This window comes from Dermacentor silvarum, chromosome 4 (genome assembly GCF_013339745.2).
Source record: "Dermacentor silvarum isolate Dsil-2018 chromosome 4, BIME_Dsil_1.4, whole genome shotgun sequence".
In the NCBI taxonomy this organism is placed as follows: Eukaryota; Metazoa; Arthropoda; class Arachnida; order Ixodida; family Ixodidae; genus Dermacentor; species Dermacentor silvarum.
In genome coordinates this window covers 134847465-134868468 of record NC_051157.2, presented here as the reverse complement: position 1 = coordinate 134868468, position 21004 = coordinate 134847465, and the positions used below count along the sequence as shown (strand labels likewise).

Here is a 21004-nt window from a genome sequence, read left to right as displayed (position 1 = left end):
TGCCTATCACATTCGCTGTGTTTCTCATTTCTTTGTTTTTGTGAAGTTTTAGATTATATTACAATTTATTTAGCCACAATTTATTTAGCCACAATTTATTTAGCCAATTTATTCAACCTCTTTCGGCCTAAACGTTGTCTTGCTTTTTTTAATTCGTAGCAAAGCATCATGCTGCCTGTTATTATCTTTTTCTTTATATTGAACATATGTTTTTAAAATGAGCTGTGACAGAGAGTGTTGTTCCGAAAAAAAAAGTCAAGAAAAAAACTTGGAGTACGCTTAAGCTTCGCCTTTAAGAGTGGAACGCGATAGCGTTATTGGCTATTGCACCGACGCGTGTGCGTGTTCATAACGAACTAGCAGGCGAAGACCCAATTTGACCTTTCTAGTATGCGAGCGCCATGTGGATATCGTTTTCGCAAGTAAAGTACCCGAACCCGCGGCTGTAGGTCTGGTAGAAATGCTGAAAAAGGGGTTTGTATTTGAGTTTCTCGTACATTAAAATTACAATCCGACGCCGATTGGTAAACATTCCGTCGACAAATTAGATGCCGAATGGTCAAGTCGTACTTTACCATGTTTCTGACGCATTTCACTGTGAGAAATAAATTTGTGTTCACCAAAACCTTGCATCACGTGGAGGGCCTGCGCGGTCGGGGTGGTTGGGGATGATTTTCTCCACCACCCACCGACATCCCACGCCAACGCCGGATTTTCTGCGACAGGGGTCCCTTAACGTTCTCGCGTTAAAAGAGGAGTGGGAGTAGGTAGGTAGCTGCATTAGTGAAACAAAAAAAGAACAGTTTGACAAATGTCAGCAGTTATGTCTAGAGAATGATTCGCTAAATAACTTTAATCATTCAGTTAAGACCACTTACTGCAACTGCACAGTTAATTCCCCGCAATGAAGAAGTCGTATTCTTTGGGGACGAATCGTTAGTCTAGCAAATATATAGAGAAGTCCGCCTCAAAGTTTTCCAAGGATGCATTGTAGTTCCGATTGAAGTCAGACTGAAATTTTAGTCGCAGCCTTTCGAAAAACTAATAGCAGGAGCGTTCGCATATTTCATGGACCATTTCGAGACGTATATTTAGAAAGAAGCACTAGTCGTGCTTTTCGTTATGCAGACATGTCGTCTTGTCGCCAGCGGAATAAATGTTCTAATCTAATCTAAATAAATAATCTCTTTGCCACTGCCCAGTAACAGTTACATTACCTGCGCATCAATGGCGTTAGTGACATGGCACAATTACACATTAATACATATATGTCTTTCTTTCATGGTGTTTTTATTTTTGTCTGTATATGCGTCTGCTCGTTTGAATTTAAAAAAGTGTTGGAAGTCCGCGCTGCGTGCGCCCTGATCAGTCCCTGTCCCTTGATGCCCTGTTTTGAGTTCAAGATTTTTCTAAAACTCCTATTATTAGTTATTCGACAGTGCATGAACCGGGGCCATTGGTCGCCACTGCCTTCCCAATAATAATTTTTTTCTGAAAATTTGACTGTTACAGCAAATACGACACTCAGCGTCGCGTTCGTTGACCCACATGGTGCAGTGATAGGATCATCCACAACGGTGACCGCCACCGCTCCAAGCGAGTGGACGCTGCTGTCGGTGGCAAGCAGCAGCCTTCCTCCTTGTTTCTCGGTGAGCCGTAGTGGTCGATTTAGGTAAATGGTTTCAGTAACGCATTGGTGTTACGCGGTAACATTGAGCAACATTTTCATGATCTGCCTGAATATTGATATTGTGGTAGCTTTGGACGAGTCACCAAAAATGACGAGAATGCAACTGTATTTTTGCATCAGCAAGTGGGACGTTTCTTTCTTTTTTTTTGACCTTGCTTCTGAACAGAATTTCTCTTTGCCGAAATTTCTATAAATGTGTCGAAAAATTGTGCCATCATAACCAACACCATCACCTGTGTTGTATATGTGCCATTATTTGACTGCGCAAACAGCAACAAAATTGTTTATTTTTGCTCCCCATCCTCAGGGGAAAGTAAGTAACCGCTGCAACAAACGCCTGCGCAGCTGTTCAATTCGCGTTTCCAATAGTTACTCTACGATTTTGCTAAACTCTTGAATAACAGGAACTTCAAACTGCAGGGAGGTTACATGGCAAAAATTCAAGTATTCGATCCTGGGTACCCGTTAAATCTTCTCTGTAGTCATCGGTTAGATACCCATCAGCATTGCATACTTTCTAATTGCCAAGTACCTATATTTACCATAGTTTCACGGTGGTAAATATTAAATAGTAATAAACTACATATCATCGCTCATCTTTTTTTGGCACATAAAAGTGGTGCTTCCAGAATTGAAACAACTATGTCCTTTAGACGATGTGCCTTCAATAAATTGTGGATATCTGCATACTCAACCCATAAATACTGGAATAAGCACATTTAGTATGTAATGTGTCCGCGTCCATCTTTTCGCTTCAAGTTGTGGTTTATACAAGTTGATGTAACCGCGTTAAAGCTTAATTTTGCTTCATTGAAAGACGAACTGAAAGAATTTGGTTCATTGCGCAATTACGTATCTCGCAGGAAACAAATTTGATCCAAGTCATATTTTGTGATTATATCCTACATTTCCCTCTTACAGAGGGCTGCCAATTTTGTAGCCCGCTAACCTAATACAATAACATTCAAGTTACCGTTTTCTTTTGTTAGCGAACGCATATTCACACTTTTGTAGAAACTGCGTTGTATAAGGCAGTTTGTCGCTTTTTAGGTTTTTTTAATAAATTCTGAACGCACCTATATCCGTTGCAGAAGTTCAGCAGATAGTTTTCTACTGCGCAAGACAAAAGACGTGGGTCCTTGTCTCGCGCTATTAGAATGAAATGAACATTTCAGCTTGTTTGTTTTCGACATTTTTTTGTGTGTGCAGAGTTATGATATTGGATTACATTTTCAAAATCAGTACTACGTCGCCAATCTTATCTGTCGTGCTTAGTATATGACGACACCCTAAATCACGTAATTTTTCACAGAAGTTTTCACACGGTTTTCAGGCATTCTAGTGTCTAGGATACGCTGAAAAATGTTAGCCGGGAGCGTATGGGCACATAGATGCTTCGCAAATTAGTAATGCTGTTCTATTACCCAGGTTCTGATCAGTGGCAAAACAGGGCTCTTCTCCAGTGATCTTGCCATAGATGATATTGAAGTAAGCGAAGGCAGCTGCGACAATGTCCCGGATGTCACAAAAGTTCCAGAACCTGGTAAGTGAGAATACGATGCTTAGCCGCGAACGAATGTTGTTCCTAAATATTGTCTGTTCAATTCTTGTTAAAGTGTATGTAATAAGCTATCTTTAACCTAAATCACTTTCACATGACTTACCAATGATGTGGATGTGCACAGCATGAAAATTCATTGCGAATATATTTCAATTATCTATTCTATTGTCGTTTATTGATTGTTGTAAGGATGTGACGCTGTCCGTGTGGAAGTGCTTGAATGTATCTTTAACTTTCCACGATGTCCTCTATTCTTCCGCGACAAGAAGGTAAAACTACTGCAGTGCAGCTTCGAATATAAAGTAGGGCCAGTAATAACAGAGGGGGAAATCTCAACGAATAAGAGAAATTCCAAGAAAGAACACTTCATTCCAGGTGCTGTGGAAGGCAGAAAAGTCGTTCTCGTCTCGATGGACGTTCGTATGCGTACCTTGGTGTCTTGGTCGAAGTATTTTCGCAGTAACTGCACGCAAACCTGAACACGGTAGCACTTGAGACAACGAGGGTAGGCACCTGCAGAAGTTGTCTGTAACTAGTGCCCGCCGGTCTCTTCTCTGCGCTTGCTAATTTGTTTGCCTTGCGCTGACGCTCTCCTCTTTACCCATTGTAGCTAACTTTATGAGTGGTTACCGAGAGGTATATGCCGCTGTACCTGGTGTTTTCTCTTTGGAACATCTCACACAAACATTTTTCTCGAGTCAGTGTATGTGTCCCGACAGTTATTAAGCACTCAGCTGTCTTCGCAAATGAGCATGTGTAATTGACGGTACGATGCAATAGTCTGAACCTCCCTCTATAGCTATAGAAACTGTAAAACTGTGGTGCAGAAATGCTTTCGTATTTGCTCATGTCTGGCCCACAATACTTTAAACACTTGAAAACATGGTTCTCTGCAAATTGAAGCTCTAAAAAAATTGGCCTAAGCTTCGAAATATGACGTCACATTAGCGAGCAGCATTTTGAAATCCTTTGCGCTTTGTCCCTCATTGATGAACCTCAAATAATCAGCACCGTAGCATATAGCTTAAAATTAATTGAGGGTGATGCGAGCATTATATAAGATTTATTTCTGAAAAGTGATGCATTGTATTATACATGGACCGTGCAAGAAAGGAGGACTCATAGTGATATCAGATGTTGCCGAATAAATTTCTGAATTGTGCAGATCCGCTTCATGCATAAGTAACATTGCTGACCTCGAAATCTTTATTAATTAATAGTTCCAGGAACCACTGCGTCCACAATTACTTCTACAACACTACCAAGCGAAGTTACAACGCTTGCATCTGTCACTTCAACAACAGGTAGACATTGTTTTGTGAAATTCGGGCGTCTTTCTCAGTCCGTGTCATCGCGTGCTCGTGGTTTGCAAAATTAACTCACTAAGGAACATCTAGAAGAATTTTCTTAAATTGCTCGATATGGATATTTTATATATGACATCTCGCGGTTCTCGTTATATTTTCGAAAATATTTTTGAAACTGGGAAGAGGCTCCGCCATGGCTTACATGTTCTTTGTCGCACACAACGACTTCCGAGGCTATTCTATATTTCGTATTTTCTCTAAAGCTTCTGTAGCCATATGGTGCGTGATATTTATTAGGAGGTAGTGAAGTAACGTGCTGAGTGTAGATATCCTGACGCAGGCCAGATGTCGGAGAAGGATATATTCACAGAATATTTACAAACAAAGAGCAAGAGAAGACGGCTTACTGGCCACACCCGCAAGCGTCCTCCATCGTCGTCTTCATCGCTCTGCCAAGCATCACGTTCTTTAACGTACGGACACTCCGTAACATCACCCTCCGGCGGTGGAAGTGCTGTCCTGGCACTTCCTTTCGAGGCGAGGAACTAGAAGGGCAATATGTATTCAGTCGGGAAGCGTGAACAACCTCAGTTCGTAGCGAGGAGGCTGAAGAAGTATGCCCCGGGGGTACTATCCTGTAATTGACGTCCCCGAGTTGATTCAGCTCCTTGCAGGGCCAACGCGGTGACATGGCGGCTACAGGAGGGCCTGAGAGCCTGGCGACTAGTGGAGGCTTCTGTGCCGGCAGTTTAACAGGTATTTGCGGATGCTTGCGAAGGAGAGTCGGTCGTGCACAGGCAAGATGACGCACTGCACGGGTTCAAGCAACGACTTCACTGGTGTACTCAGTAGGCGAAGGAGCAGCCGAAGGAAAGAGAGTTTCGCAAGTCAATGCAGGATGTCTGCCAAACAGCAAATAAAACGGTTGATATCCAGCGGTGTCGTGCCGTGACGAATTGCAAGCAAAGGTAACAAATGGTAACGTGCCCTCCTAGTCACGATGATCAGGTGAAACATATTGTCATGTAGTAGTGACGATAAAGAAAACAGTCGCAAAACTGTGTCTGTCGAAACTGGTTGTTTATTGGGCGAACCTGTGCCCACAAAAGCAAGCTACACTCAAAGCACAACAATAGCGGCGAACACAGTCGGCGATCGTCGAAAATCTGATCAGCGGCGAAACGCGTCTGCTTGTATACCTGAGTCATCGAAGGTTCCAGATTAATCCCTGATGCCCGTAGGTCTTCCAGAAAGTTCTAGACAATTCGCGTCGGTCATACAATCAGATAACATAAGCGTCGGTGAAAACAGGCAATGGAAAGAAGCATCGATAACGTTCTAGAAACTTCCGATACAGGCGCGCCCTGCGCCGAGCGATAACGTTTAACATTTGTTAGCCGGTGGAAAGCGGCCACCGGTGAAAGATAAACATGTACACGTGTCAATACCCTCCCCTTAAAAAGCATCGTCCCGATGCTACAAACACGAAAGCGAAAACAAAACCACGCGTACAGAAAGGGACAAAAATAACAAAGCAACAAAGGACCTAAGTTCGTCAGCGGGCGCAGAAAGGCTTAAGACGCACCACGTGGATGACTTCAGGTCGTGCGCGGCGCCGCTGTGATAGCGAAATACGGTCTGGCACGACCTCATAGTCCAGTGCGCCAATACGTCGGATCATCTTATATGGTCCGAAATAGCGACGTAAGAGTTTCTCGCTAACTCCTCGTCGGCGTATCGGAGTCCAGACCCAAACATTGTCTCCGGGCTGGTACTCGACGTAGCGTCGTCGAAGATTGTAGTGTCGGCTGTCGGTTCTCTGCTGGTTCTTGGTGCGCAGGCGGGCGAGCTGTCGACCTTCTTCGGCACGCTGCAAATAGGTGGCAACGTCGAGATTTTCTTCGTTGGAGACATCCGGTAGCATGGCGTCAAGCGTCGCCGGTTTCTTTCCGTAGACCAGGTTGAACGGCGCCATGTGCGTCGTTTCTTGCACGGCATGTGTTCGACGTCGACGTACATTGCCAGCATGTCGGCGATGGTCTTATTTAGGCGCTCGGTGAGGCCATTCGTCTGCGGGTGGTAGGCGGTGGTCCGGCGATTGCTTGTCTGGCTGTAGCGCAGGATGGCTTGAGTTAGTTCAGCCGTGAAGGCCGTACCTCTGTCGCTGATGGGGACTTCTGGGGCACCGTGATGCAGGAGGATGTTCTCAACGAAGAATCGGGCTACCTCGACAGCACTGCCTTTGGGCAAGGGTTTTGTTTCGGCGTAGCGCTTGAGGTAGTCCGTAGCTACGACGATCCAATTATTCCCGGACGTCGACGTCGAAAAAGGCCCCAGTAAGTCCATCCCGATCTGCTGGAATGGTCGGCGAGGTGGCTCGATCGGCTGTAGAAGTCCGGCTGGCCTTGTCGGCGGTGTTTTGTATCGCTGACAGTCTCGGCATGTCCTTACATAATGGGCGACGTCGGCAGAAAGGCGAGGTCAGTAGTATTTTTCTTGTATCCTCGCGAGCGTGAGGGAAAAACCGAGGTGTCCAGCCGTTGGCTCGTCATGGAGAGCTTGCAGAACCTCTGGACGCAATGCTGAGGGTACCACGCGGAGGTAGTTGGCTCGGAGAGGCGAGAAGTTCTTCTTTAGGAGAATGTCGTTTTGCAAGAAAAACGACGCCAATCCTCGCCTGAACACCTTCGGCACAATGACTGTCTTGCCTTCCAGGTAGTCTACAAGGCTCCTTACTTCCGGGTCGGCTCGCTGTTGTTCGTCGAATTCGTCGGCACTGATGGGTCCCCGAGAAAGTGTCGTCATCCTGGTCGTCCTGTGGCAGCGGTTCGACGGGGCGCGAGACAAGCAGTCGGTGTCAGAGTGCTTTCGCCCGGACTTGTAAACGACGGTGATGTCGAATGCTTGAAGTCTCATACTCCATCGTGCGAGGCGACCTGAAGGATCCTTCAAGTTAGCTAGCCAACACAAGGCGTGGTGGTCGCTCACAACTTTAAAGGGCCTGCCATAGAGGTAGGGGCGAAACTTTGATGTAGCCCAGATGATGGTGAGGCACTCCTTTTCTGTTGTGGAATAATTTGATTCCGCCTTCGATAGCGACCGGCTAGCGTAACTTACAACCCTTTCTAGTCCGTCAGTCCTCTGCACAAGCACGGCGCCGAGTACTACGCTGCGTGCGTCGGTGTGGGCTTCGGTATCGGCGTTTTCGTCGAAATGCGCAAGTATTGGCGGCGATTGCAGGCGTCGCTTCAGTTCTTCAAATGCTTCGACTTGCGGCGTCTCCCACTTGAACTCGACGTTGGCCTTCTTGAGATACGTCAATGGCTCAGCGATCCGTGAAAAATTCTTGACAAAGCACCTGTAATAGGCGCACAGTCCAAAAAGTCTACGCACTGCCTTCTTGTCAGCGGGCGGAGGAAAGTTGGAGATGGTCGCAGTTTTCTGAGGGTCGGGGCGCACTCCAGACTTGTTGATGACGTGGCCCAAAAACAAGAGCTCCTCATATGCGAAGCGGCACTTTTCTGGCTTAAACGTGAGTCCGGAGGTTTTGATTGCTTGAAGAACTGTTTCAAGGCGCCGCAGGTGTTCTTCGAAGCTTGAGGCAAACACAACGACGCCGTCCAAATAGTCGAGGCAAGTCTGGCACTTCAAGCCTGCCAGTACTGTATCCATGACGTGTTGGAAAGTCGCAGGTGCAGGGCAAAGACCAAACGGCATGACCTTGAACTCGAACAGTTCGTCTGGTGTTATAAAGGCAGTCTTCTCCCGGTCCCTCTCGTCGACTTCGATTTGCCAGTCGCCGGTTTTGAGGTCAATCGACGAAAAATACTTTGCGTTGTAGAGTCGATCCAAGGCGTCGTCAATCCGTGGGAGGGGGTATACGTCCTTCTTCGTGATCTTGTTGAGGCGACGATAATCGACGCAGAAACGTAAGGTTCCATCCTTCTTCTTCACTGACACCACGGGGGACGCCCACGGACTCTTGGACGGCTGGATGATGTCGTCGCGTAGCATTTCGTCGACTTGTTGCCTTATGGATTCACGTTCGCGCGCCGAAACTCGGTACGGGCTCTGACGGATTGGGCGAACATATTCGTCGGTTATAATGCGGTGCTTGGCGACAGGGGTTTGTCGAAGTTTTGACGACGATGAGAAGCAGTCCTTATATTGCAGGAGCAGAGCTTTTAGCTGTTCTTTCTTATGCCTGGGAAGGTTCTGGTTGACGTCGAAAGTTGGTTCAGATACTATAGTTGTCGTTGCAGGTGCACTGGAATCCGTGAAGGCGAAATCACTGCTGGCTTGTACTATTTCGTCGATGTAGGCGACCGTGGTGCCTTGTTAATGTGCTTGTATTCGGGGCTGAAGTTCGTGAGCATCACCCTTGCTTTCCCTGCACGTAGCTCAGCTATGCCTCTAGCGACGCAAATTTCACGGTCAAGCAGTAAGTTATGATCGCCCTCGATGACGCCCTCCACGTCTGCAGGCACTTCGGTACCCACGGAAATCATTACGCGGGAGCGAGGCGGAACGGTGACTTGTTCTTCAAGCACATTCAAGGCATGGTAACTTATGCTTGTATCCGGTGGTATCGCGTTGTGCGTTGAAAGCGTTATCGGCTTGGACCTTAAGTCGATGACTGCACCGTGTTGATTTAGAAAGTCCATGCCTAGGATGACATCCCTGGAGCAGTGCTGCAGGATTACGAAGCTCGCCGGGTAAGTGCGGTTGTTTACCGTTACTCGCGCTGTGCAGATTCCAGTCGGCGTTATTAGGTGGCCTCCCGCTGACCGGATATTGGCTCCTTGCCAGGCTGTTTTCACCTTCTTCAACTTGGCGGCGAACGGACCGCTGAAGACGGAATAGTCGGCTCCAGTGTCGACGAGAGTGGTGACGTTATGACCATCGATTAGCACGTCTAAGTCGGTAGTTAGTCGTCTGGCGTTGCGGTTAAGTCGTGGCGTCGGTTCACGGCTGCGTCGGCTTGCTCCGCTGCTGCTACGTCGCGTCGGCAGGTCTTGTTTCGGCGGCGAAGTGTTGTCTTGGTCAAGGCTCTTGCCAGGCAGCGTGCTGATAATTCGTCGTGATGATTCGCGAATCTTCTTCGTCGGCGGCGGAGGATCTTCGGAATTGCGTCGTACAGCAACCGAACCTCCATCGGTTGCTGCCTTTAGTTTCCCGGATAGGGGCTCACGGACCGGCCCCGGGCTGGGCCAGTGTATGGTCGGCGCTGCGGTGACAGGTAACGTCCTGGTGACGGCGAGCGTGAGGGTCGTCGTGGTTGCCACTGGGCTCCGACGAGGTAGTCAGCGATGTCGCGTGGTCGCTCGCCAAGCTGTGGACGTGGCGCGTTGACGGCGTACCCACGTAGGCCTATCTCGCGGTATGGGCATCGGCGGTAGACATGGCCGGCTTCCCCGCAGTGATAGCAGAGCGGGCGGTGGTCGGGGGCGCGCCAAATGTCCGTCTTCCTCTGGTAGCTGCGCTGGGCGACGGGCGGGCGTGCTGGCGGCGGCGGCGGTGGACGACGGAACTGCGGCGTTACGGGGGCCCTGGCGCGAGCGCGGAGGGGGGCCTTGACGACGGGCGACGGCGGCGTAGGTCATCGCTTGCGGCTGTGGTTGAGGCGATGCCGGAACTTCTGGCACTTCCAGTGACCGCTGAATCTCTTAACTATGTCAGCGATCGAAGTCACCTGAGGCTGCGACCTTGGGAATAATTTCTGCAGCTCTTCCAGTACAACCGCTCTGATCGTCTCGCGCAGGTCGGTGGCGCCTAGCGCTTGAGCTTCGGCGTAGTTTGTCAGTGCATGGCGGTTGTATTGCCTGGCTCGCATTTCAAGCGTCTTCTCGATCGTTGTGGCTTCCGAAACAAATTCTGCCACAGTCTTAGGCGGGTTGCGCATCAATACGGTGAATAGATGCTCTTTGACGCCTCGCATCATGAACCGAACTTTCTTTTCCTCAGACATATCGGGGTCGGCGTGGCGGAAGAGGCGAGTCATCTCCTCCGTGAAGATCGCGATGTTCTCGTTCGGCAATTGCACTCTGGTTTCTAATAAAACTTCGGCCCTTTCCTTTCACACGACATTTGTGAAGGTCCTCACGAAGTTCTCACGAAATAGGTCCCACGTCACCAGGGTGGTCTGTCGGTTCTGAAACCAGGTCCGAGCAGCGTCATCCAATGAAAAATAAACGTGGCGCAGGTCGTCGCTCCATTTGTTGAACGTCGCGGTCCTCTCATATGTCTCCAGCCAGGTTTCAGGGTCTTCAGCCGATGATCCACGAAAGGTCGGTGGCTCCTGAGGTTGTTGCTGCAGGATGGGGGACGCTGGTGCTGCCATTCTGGTCGTTGACTTGGCCTTGATTGCAGTGGTCTTTTCGGGAAGAAGTCCGTACTCCGGCAGAAGTCCTTGCTGCCTACGGCTAGCTCGCTGGTCCTTGGCGACGTTGGTCTCGTCCTCCGGTTTCGAGCTTGGGTCGCGACTTTGTGGGGGCGTTCGGTGCATGAACTAACTAGCACCTCCACCAGATGTCATGTAGTAGTGACGGCAAAGAAAACAGTCGCAAAACTGTGTATGACGAAACTGGTTGTTTATTGGGCGAACCTGGGCCCACAAAAGCAAGCTACACTCAAAGCACAACAATAGCGGCGAACACAGTCGGCGATCGTCGAAAATCTGATCAGCGGCGAAACGCGTCTGCTTTTATACCTGAGTCATCGAAGATTCCAGATTAATCCCTTAGCCCGCGGGTCTTCCAGAAAGTTCTAGACAATTCTCGTCGGTCATACAATCACATAACATAAGCGTCGGTGAAAACAGGCAACGGAAAGAAGCATCGATAACGTTCTAGAAACTTCCGATACAGGTGCGTCCTGCGCCGAGCGATAACGTTTAACATTTGTTAGCCGGTGGAAAGCGGCCACCGGGGAAAGATAAACATGTATACGTGTCAATATACAGGGCATGCATCTGAGTTAGCGATCTGTTAAGGCTCTCAGTCAATTCATTCGTCTGTGGATGATAAGCGGTGGTGAGTTTGTAGTCAGTAAGAGCAGGTACGAAGGATGTCATCTACCACTCTTGAGAAAAAGTACCTCCCGTGGTTGGTGAGGAGCTGCTTAGGGGCGTCATGGCGGAGAATTACGTCTTGGAGGAAAAAGTCAGCGACGTCTGTAGAGCCGCTTGTAGGCAATACCCTAGTTATTGCGAAGCGCCCGGCGTGGTCCGTCGCGAGCGCGAACCATTCATTTCCAGAGATAAACGCTGTGTGAGATGATGGTCGACGGCCTGGAAACGAGAGTGGCTGGTTGCCACGCGGCGACTATTTATTCTTGTCGGAGCATCGGCACTGGAGAAAGACTGGGCTGAAGGTGAGAAGAGGTTGCTGTCCGGACGTGGGTAAGGGGTAGACGCCGTTCGAGGCGCCGAGGACCAGCGGGTGGCGCAGTAACGGGTGACGTGGCCGATACGATGCCAATAAAGCATATCGGTCGATCATCAGGGGTTCGCCACGCAGCAGGGTCGCGATATCGTGTGGCGAATGGCTGCTCTTGATAGGAACAGGGCGGACGCCACGAAGTTTGTGTTGGGTTGGCCACGGGGCACACAGAGTGATGCTCATGCTGGCGAGCTCCTGCCAGACAATAGCTTGCACAGAGAGCCGTGATCGAGCTCGAGTCACTGGCGTGAACTGGGGCATGGGTCAGGGCTTCAAGCTCGCGGCGTGTAGTCCGAGTCAGCTTTTCTGCTGGAACTGATGGCCGGGCTGCAGTCTGGTCTTCGCAAGAGGAAGTTGCCACCGTGTTGGGAAGCTGGACAAATGCGTGACCAATGCGCCGACTTTTAGCCTGCTCAAAGCGGCAGCACTCCTTTATAATGTCGTCGATTGTAGAAAAATTGCTGCACATTAAAAGGTTGAAGGAGTTCATCGGCGATCCCTTTCAGGGTATGCCCAACCTTGTAAGCCTCCCCGCATCTCGGCATCGGCCTTTCGGCATAGCGCTAACAACGTCTTGTATGTACGATACGTAAGAGTCTGTAGAAGTCTGTGCACGTGACGCGAGCAGCTATTTCACGGCGATTTTCCTGCCATCGGGCTTCCCAAGCAAGTCTCGTAGATTTTCTTTGTGGGTGTACGAGCTGCCGAGGCCAGTTTCGTAGTTATCGAACCATACCGTTGTAGTGCCTTTGCGGTAGAATATTATATTTGCCAACGGCTGCGTAGCGTCCGATCGGTTGTTAGCATTCACACGTTCGTAATCCATCCAGCCAGTTTTCAACGTCCACTTCACCGGAAACGCAGAATGTGCCAGGATTCCGGGTTTGTAAAGCGCAACTGTTGAAGTGGCGGGCGGGGATGTAGCTAGGCGCCGTATCTTCCACCATTGCACACAGACGTCCACAACAACGGCCGCTGTACAGTTCCGTTGTGAGAAGTGACGTACCCTTCGCCACCACCAAAGTGGGACGGAGGCGAGACATAGGCGAAGGATATATTTACAGAATATTTACAAAGAAACGCAGGACGTAAGAAGATGGCTGAACGGCCACACGCGCAAGCGTCTCTGTGGTCGTTTTCATTCGCTCTGCCAAGCATCGTGCTCTTTCAACAATATTGAAATTCAAGGCGATAAAGCTGAAAAAGTGCCGTTTATTGCACTCACATCAGCTCCATGCTTATCTGAATCGCCGTTGTCACTAGGTTCTCAATAGAAAAATGGGAATTGCACTAAAAGGAGATGAAACTGATGATTATGACAAAAATTGATCTCATATTCTCGTGGGGGAACTTCTGTAAGCATCAAAGCTCACCCAACAAATGGCGAGCCTGAAAAGCGCAAATTGGGCTTTTGAAACTCGCAATTTGCGTAGCGTTTTTTCCCAGATCGTAGAAGATTATGTCGTGTTATTGAATGCTTACAAACGTTCGGCAGCACACGACAAAATTACGGAAGGAAGGAGAAATTGATGGAAGTACAGGGAGGTTAGCCAGTTCTGAGACCGGCTGGGTACCCTGGGCTGGGGCGAAGGAATAAGGTGCAAAAAATGACGATGACGGCATGATGACAATGGGACGCCGACACTGGAGTGACCATGCAGTAGTAGTCTGGCTGTCCTGGTTGTTCCTTCGTGGTCATGCATTGGACGCGCATGACCACTGCCACAAGTTTATGTTTCGTCGTAAAAGTGCGTCCAACTTTGTGTATATTGCTGTGTATATGCAAATGGTCGCTAAACAAAAAAACTCACAGGCCTGCGTGGTACACGCAGCACAGTCTCAGCGTAAGCTGGTGGAGCTACTCAATTTCTCTACTGCAATTTTGCTACTGCTACTGCTAGTGCTACTGCTACTGCTAGCTGCTAGCTACTGCAATTTCGGCAACACGCACAACAGGGTCTTCGTAGCAAAGTCTCTTCGCCTCGTTTTGACGAGAAAGATCTGAACCGTCCGCCCGGTGTCTACGGCGAGCTGCAGGTTGTAATGCTCTCTGCACAGCACTATGCTGAGCCCGATGATGCCTGGTTGTAGCCGGGCACGTAGCTATACGATTCGCTTCTTCAGCAGCGGTTCGTACCTTGCGAGGAGACGCCATAACGTGTACCGAAGCAGTATCCAGAATCCGTGGCGCACATCTCACATCCCTTGACCAGTGGCACGGTACGTTGTTGTTGTTGATGATGATGATGATGATGATGATGAGGATGATGATCATGATTGTTTATTGGAATCTTCAAAACGGGCTGGTGACAAATAGTCACCTAGCCTTTTTTAGTTAACCAGGTCGAGTAACATGCAGCATGCAACTGCTATATGCAACTTACATGTCGGGCACGCTGCGTTTGTAGGCACCTTGACTAGATGGCGCCACCATACTGGCGGAGGCTCGGGGTCGCGTTGATTGTGCGCCTCGTCTGAATCGCATTTCGTCGTCTGTGCCTGCGCGCCTGCCTAGGGCGCGTTTATAGGGCATTTTTTCGATGCCTGATAGCAAGCGCTTAAGAGAAGGGTTTTTATTTACCTTGGGGAGCAAACTGTCTTATATGTAAATAACTGGAAACAATCGACCACGTTTTTTTTTTGCATTGTTGTGAAGGGGTTTATTTTTGGGACGTTCTTCAAAGAACACTACTGAAAGAACCGCCCTTAAATCCATTAGGTATTAGATTTTTAAGTCTACAAAATGAGGAGGAACTGCCTTTGGACCTCATTATGCAAATGGGCCTCCACTGTTTTTGGCGAGCTCGAATGGCAGGTTTTTTTGTGAGCCTGACCGAAGGCCTGCACGACTACTTTTCCGGGAGGGTGTTTCCAAATTCATCGACGTAATTAAAGATCAAGAATGGCCCCCGGATTGACGGACGAGGATTGATCCCCTCGCAGGTTTAAAAGAATTTTAAACCTGACATGACATTGCCAGTCAAATTGTGGCTGACCGCACAGCATGTATGCATGCAAGTTAGAAAGTATGTGTATATGCATAAAGATGTATTGCTTTCTTTGGAAAAATTGATGCAATTAGTGTTTGCAAAGTGAAAGTTCTGGCAATAAATAAGGAACAAAAGCTTGCGTGACTCAGTGGTGAAGTAGCCGACTCCCGCGCAGCGGGCCTCGGTTGGATCCCGGCAGGGAGCGCGCACTTTTTTTCTCATTTCCGGCGATAGCGTTTACGGTCGCCAGCGGCGGCGGCGGAGGCGGACACCATCGCGAACCAAAATGTCAATTGAAATGAGTTCATAACAGCTTACGCTGTAAAAGCAGTGTTGTTGTTTTGACGCATTTTCTTTTAATTCGATCTTGTTTATTTATTTTCCTAGAATAAAACGTAGATAATAACTTCTTGAAACGCGTGTTTCAGAACAATCACTGCTCACGAGCGATACTCCCACGCCAGCGCCCCCTACAAGCAAAGCGCCTGCTCCTTCTTCGCCGAAGCCACGCTTGGAGTGTCACAGTGGAGAGTTCGACTGTCGCGATGACACTACCTGCATTCCGGGCGTGCTCGTCTGCGACGGTGTCCCTGACTGCCCGAACGGGTTGGACGAAAAGTGCGGTATGGTGAAGCTGTGGCCTGACTGTGGTCTAGTGTATTGGTATACGGTATTTGACGATCACATGTGGCCATATTTTGTTGAATGAATTGGAAGTACTCATTCACCTAGCGACAGATAATTTTAGTTTTCTATAGTTCATCTTGTCCAAACGCTAACGCTGCGTAAAGCAAAAAAAAAAGAATTCCGGAAATAATTTTGCGATAACAATTTTAATGGAAGTCCAGGTGAATTTCAGTCATCGTCATATCCGTTGTCGTTGCCGTCGTGGTTATGTGTCGGGTTAAGTCAATGTCTGATAAGCTCTTATCGCACACTGCAAAAAGCAAATAGTCTTGGATGAATGCGGGTGCACACTTTTATTCTTTGAGCTGTAGCAGCAATAAGACAGGGTATTAAATATTTCGCACCCTATTTATCAAACTTTTCTCTTTTTCAAAATGCCATGTTGAGGACAGAAGACGCATGACAGAGCGAGCATGACGTCACATGTGTGTGTCCTTTGAGGTCGGGCCATGCCTTGCATGTCCTGCCGATGGACAAAGCACGAACGGGCGCCTAAGAGCTGCGCTCTAAAAATCACCGTTGTGTTTCTCACGCGGTTTCGCCTCCATTATGACCCCTTGTAGAAGTCTGCTGAACTGGGATAGTTGATGCATTCTTGGAAGGGAATCGAACAGCGCGTAAGACAGGACGAAGTATGGACGGCAGGCACAGCACTTTGTCTGCAGCCTTTGCTTCAGCGAAAACAATTTGAATGGTAATTTGCTTTAGCTTGCGACTCATAACAGTCGTTCAAATGCACATTTCAGTTGTAGGAGTCCTCCTGGTTGAGCAGCCCAGTCTATGCCGACGTGTACACAAATATGTATATTTTAGGTGTGGCAAAAGTACCGTGTAAATGAGCATATCTATTCTGTGTACCTGTGATGATTAAATAATTAAAAAAGGTAATTAAATAAGTGTGGTAATTTCATGCCTACCTAAGTGCAGTATTCAGAATCGTGTCTTTGAACTGTGTAAAAGTACCCATATTTAAAAAAAGAACGCCGTTTTTTATTGGAAAATGTCAATATTTCCCTTTTAGGGAGGCCTAACATTTGCACACCACAGGAGTTTCATTGTATGACTCGCTCTCCCTCCGACTGCCTTCCCCGCACGTTGCTTTGTGATGGAAAAGAAGACTGCTTCGGAGGATCGGATGAAGCTCTGTGCAACGGTATGTAAACAGAGTAGTTGCGTGTGACCTTAAAGGGGAGCAAACTTTCAAGAATTCTTTCAAAAAGCGTCGGATCCATCCTAAACTCCGAGACGTCAAAATGAATCGTAGTCATACAATTGAAATATCGAGAATATTAGTCTGTGATGGTATCATAAACAGATTCAGTTTATTTTTATGAGTACCTATACTTACCTATTGTCATTTGAAATATAGATATGTCTTGTCGTCAGCTACAACCTGCCTGGGTGGCTCAGTCAGCTAAGGCGTTGCGCTGCTGAGCATGAGGTCGTGGGATTGAATCCCGGCCGCGGCGGCAGCATTTCGATGGAGCCGAAATGCAAAAACGCCCATGTGCTTGCGTTCTAGTGCACTTTAAAGAACCCCAGCTGGTCAAAATTAATCCGGAGCCCTCCACTACGGCGTGCCTCATAATCAGAGCTGGTTTTGACACATAAAACCCCAGAAAGAAGTAGTCGTCTGCTACTTATAAGTGTCAAATCATTCTTACGCAGCGCTCTTTCTGGGTAAAAAAGCAAGTCTCCGGTTTATTGTCCGTCCTGGCTGTGAACGAACATATTAGTTTTATTCGCATGAAAAGCCTGATGCTATGAAATCCTCGACCACTCTCATGGTAAAAAAATCACAGCATATCCACGAAGTGAATGATGAGTGGGCGAAGCACCGGGGGATATTCGGGTAAACCACAGCTACGGACGAGAGATAAAGAGAGCGCGCGTCGGGAACGAGAGACTCAAGGTAGTTTTATCAGCTGTATAAACTTAGACATGCAGCAGCACCAGCAACGCGCAGAACTGTTGTCGACGCCGTCGGCGTTTTGCCCGCGTTCGCACCGAACGCGCGCAAAGTGGAACCAGAACCGGAAGTGGAACCGGAAGTGGAACCGGAACGCCATCTAGTGAACACTTCATAAAATTACAGGTGGCTACATACTACTACTACTACTACTACTACTACTACTACAGAGGAGGGAACGACCCACACCGTAAGGAACTTTGCCCCTAAAAAAAAACAAAAAAAAAAACGAACGCTTTCTAAGGATTCTTGCAAGTTGCTTTGCTTTTTGTCTTGTGTTCACAAGAATGTTGTTAGTCGTGTGATCCGATGGCTCCTTCACATCTCAGCAATGAAACCATGCGCACCTACAACGACCTTGAAGGAAGGGTATGCAATATCAATAGCTTTAGTTGCAGGCAGGCGCAGTACAGTGTATAAAAAATCTGAATATCAAAGACGTTGACGCACCGGTAAAACGGTGGTGACATCTTTAGTCTTTTCATATTGTACATCTTGACGTTGACATCCATTCAGTGTGACGTTCACAATTTTTTGTGGCTGCCTCAACCACACCACAATTTTGTGCTTTCTCCTGCATATTTTGCGAGCACCTCTGCATTTCTTAAAGTTTCATATTAGGCTGTATTAGAATTTTGTTACAGTAGTTGCTTCGAGCATTCCCGTGAATGCTCCCTGCAGTTAGGAAGGGTTTGCTAAATTCTTGACTCTGACGATTAGCATTCTACGTTGTGCGACTTCGTAATGCTGCAAACTTTCATGCCGATCCAACGTTTTCTTCTGTCGAAATTGGTGAGGACGCCTTTTTGAGCAGGCATTTTGATATCAAAAGTAAGTGCAGTAGCATTACCTCTTTCACTGTAATATCTGTATGATTAACGCACCATTAAACGCTGGTTAAATTAGTGAGACATATAGTGAGCTACATATAGATCTCTATATGCTCTCCTGGTATACAAAGAAGCTATGATGACATGTGTTTTTTATTGCGATAGCAAATATATGGACACTCCAAAGCGGATTTCAGTCGTCGGTGTCGTCGTCGCCGTCGCCGTGAGGTTCCGCATGACGTCAACAGCGATGAAATCGCCGCCGCGCTCCGGACGCTGTAGGTGGGAGTGAAACGGCAGGAGGGACGCGCGCTTTCACGGGGAGCGAACGCCCGTCGGAGAGCAAACGCGCGTTCTGCGCCAGGCTCCCTGAAGGGCTGCAGAATTAAGCGTCTCTTTCCTCCTTTACAATCACCATATATAGAGAGCAAACGCGACTTCTTCCGTTGGGCGAAAGGCCGTGGGAGGATGGGAGGGAGGGAGGGGAGGCGACGTTTAGGTGCGGCACCAAATGCGTATTTATATAAAAACGTTGCGAGGCGAAAAGGTGGGTATGATTTCCGACGCTGCTCGACGAGAGTCCCGTTCTGATCTCGTCGAAAACCTTCGAGCCGCCCCCAGAGGCAGCGGGAACAGTCACCAACGCCACGCGCGTTCGGTGCGAACGCGGGCAAAACGCCGACGGCGTCGACAACAGTTCTGCGCGTTGCTGGTGCTGCTGCAAGTCTAAGTTTATACAGCTGATAAAACTACTATCCTTACTCCGTATAGCTACTACTAATTTGCTATCGCAATTGATGCTTTGGCTTTCGGGTGAAACTGCGACAAATTATTTTTTCTACTCTGGATTTTTTTCTACAGCGTGTCCGCACTTTCTATGTCTCAATGGTGGCCTCTGTGGATTTGCATTACGACAAAGTTATCCAGTTTGCGACTGTTCCAATGGCTTCGAAGGTCACCGCTGTGAGTTGTCCATTCAAAGTACTTCGAAGGAGCACCTACAGACAAGCAAAGGTAATTTCAGACAGAAAAAATTATAAACTTTTCACCCCTCTTCATATATTCCGTTTACCTCGTCACGGAAGGTCTAAACGGTGTTGTAGAACTCTTTCCGCCAGTTTTTTTTTTCTTTTATTGTGAAGTTTCGGTTCAAAGCGTTGCGCCCTTTTGTGTTTCTTATGTTTAGCAGTGTTGTCTAGTTGAGGCACTACTAGCCAGTATTCGTAGAATAAAACCTATAAGGAAACTAGAGGCTTCTCAACTAGCCATCTGAAGAGGGGCAGGAAGATATCAGTATCTACTTTAAAAACGAATGAAGATTTGGAAACGAATGTTAGTAGATAAATGTATAGTTGAGGTCAAAAAGCGGAACTGGAAATGGGCCGGTGGTGTAATTTGTTGACAGGTAGCCTGGTGGTCTCATGAGCAATACACAGTGTACCAATGAAACAGACATGCCATCAAAGGTGGCAAATGAATAGGTGTAGTGGGGATAGGCGCTGGGATCAGCTGGCAAAAACAGAACTACACATTGCTGGTAGAGGCCTTCCTCTTGCTGTGGGCATGACAGGCTGATACTGAATTTACCTGCAGTGTGCCTCCCCCATATTTAATACCACGGTTTAGATACTTATAGATTGCGAATTTACTGTGAACGCAGTTATGCGCTCCAATCTAGGTTTGCATTGCCCGTCATTTCAATCATTCTGTTAAGCTGACGACAGCCGTTGTCGAAGCCGACGATACTCAACGATTATGTTTATTCGCCGTCAGGCCACCCCATTAACTCAGCTCCACCCTTCCATAGACTAAACAAATAGGAACTCCCTCCAAGATCGCCACCACTGAGATTTGAACACATCCCACTGAACCAGTGAGCATTTGGGAGTCGAGCGCATTAAGTATCGCGCAACGGTGGTGCCGCGGGTGTAAATTCAAGGTTTTTTCCGCTCCATACAGAATACAGAATATGAGAGCAAGGCTATCTGTGCTTGCATTGCAGGGACAGAATGAACAATACAGAAGTGTATGAGCGCAACATTACGGTGATCGCATAGAAGTTGTTCTTGGAAAGGTGGAGTTTTTTTTTTATGCGTGCCAGTCGTCATGTTCGTGACAGCAGCGTCGCAGCACCGGACAACATATCTGCTTGACAATGATGACGATAAAACACAAACATGGCACATACTCACAACAGAGGATACGCTGAGAATAAGGCTGTTGGAAAAAACATTGGCGAAAGCATCGACAACGCCAGTGCCAATACTGACGTTGCAATGACACCGTGATGTTATTTGCATAGCAGCTCACAGTATTCGAAGCCACGAAGTGTCTGATGTAATACTACTGAAAATGTATAGAAAAAAGACAATGCTGAATCGTAGGTGGCACTGCGTCGTATTGCTTCTGAGCTGAAGAGAGAATTTCTTAGCGCACATCCACAGGGTTCTACCAGGTTCCCGGCTGATTAATAAACTACGGCTAAAAATAAGAAAGCCCGGATTAAAGCAGTAGAAAAAAAGCTTTCAAGA

The 21004-nt window shown here is 47.8% G+C and overlaps 1 protein-coding gene across 1 annotated transcript in view; it reads left to right on the top strand.

Moving 5' to 3' along the window:
- LOC125945018 (low-density lipoprotein receptor-related protein 1B-like) overlaps positions 1-21004 on the top strand; it is a 32896-nt gene that overhangs the window by 3119 nt on the left and 8773 nt on the right. Inside the window, exons 3-7 of the mRNA XM_049666560.1 lie at positions 1513-1649; positions 3119-3233; positions 15416-15610; positions 16696-16827; positions 19335-19487. Coding sequence (XP_049522517.1) covers positions 1513-1649; positions 3119-3233; positions 15416-15610; positions 16696-16827; positions 19335-19487 — 732 coding nt within the window. The remainder of the gene's footprint in view (positions 1-1512; positions 1650-3118; positions 3234-15415; positions 15611-16695; positions 16828-19334; positions 19488-21004) is intronic.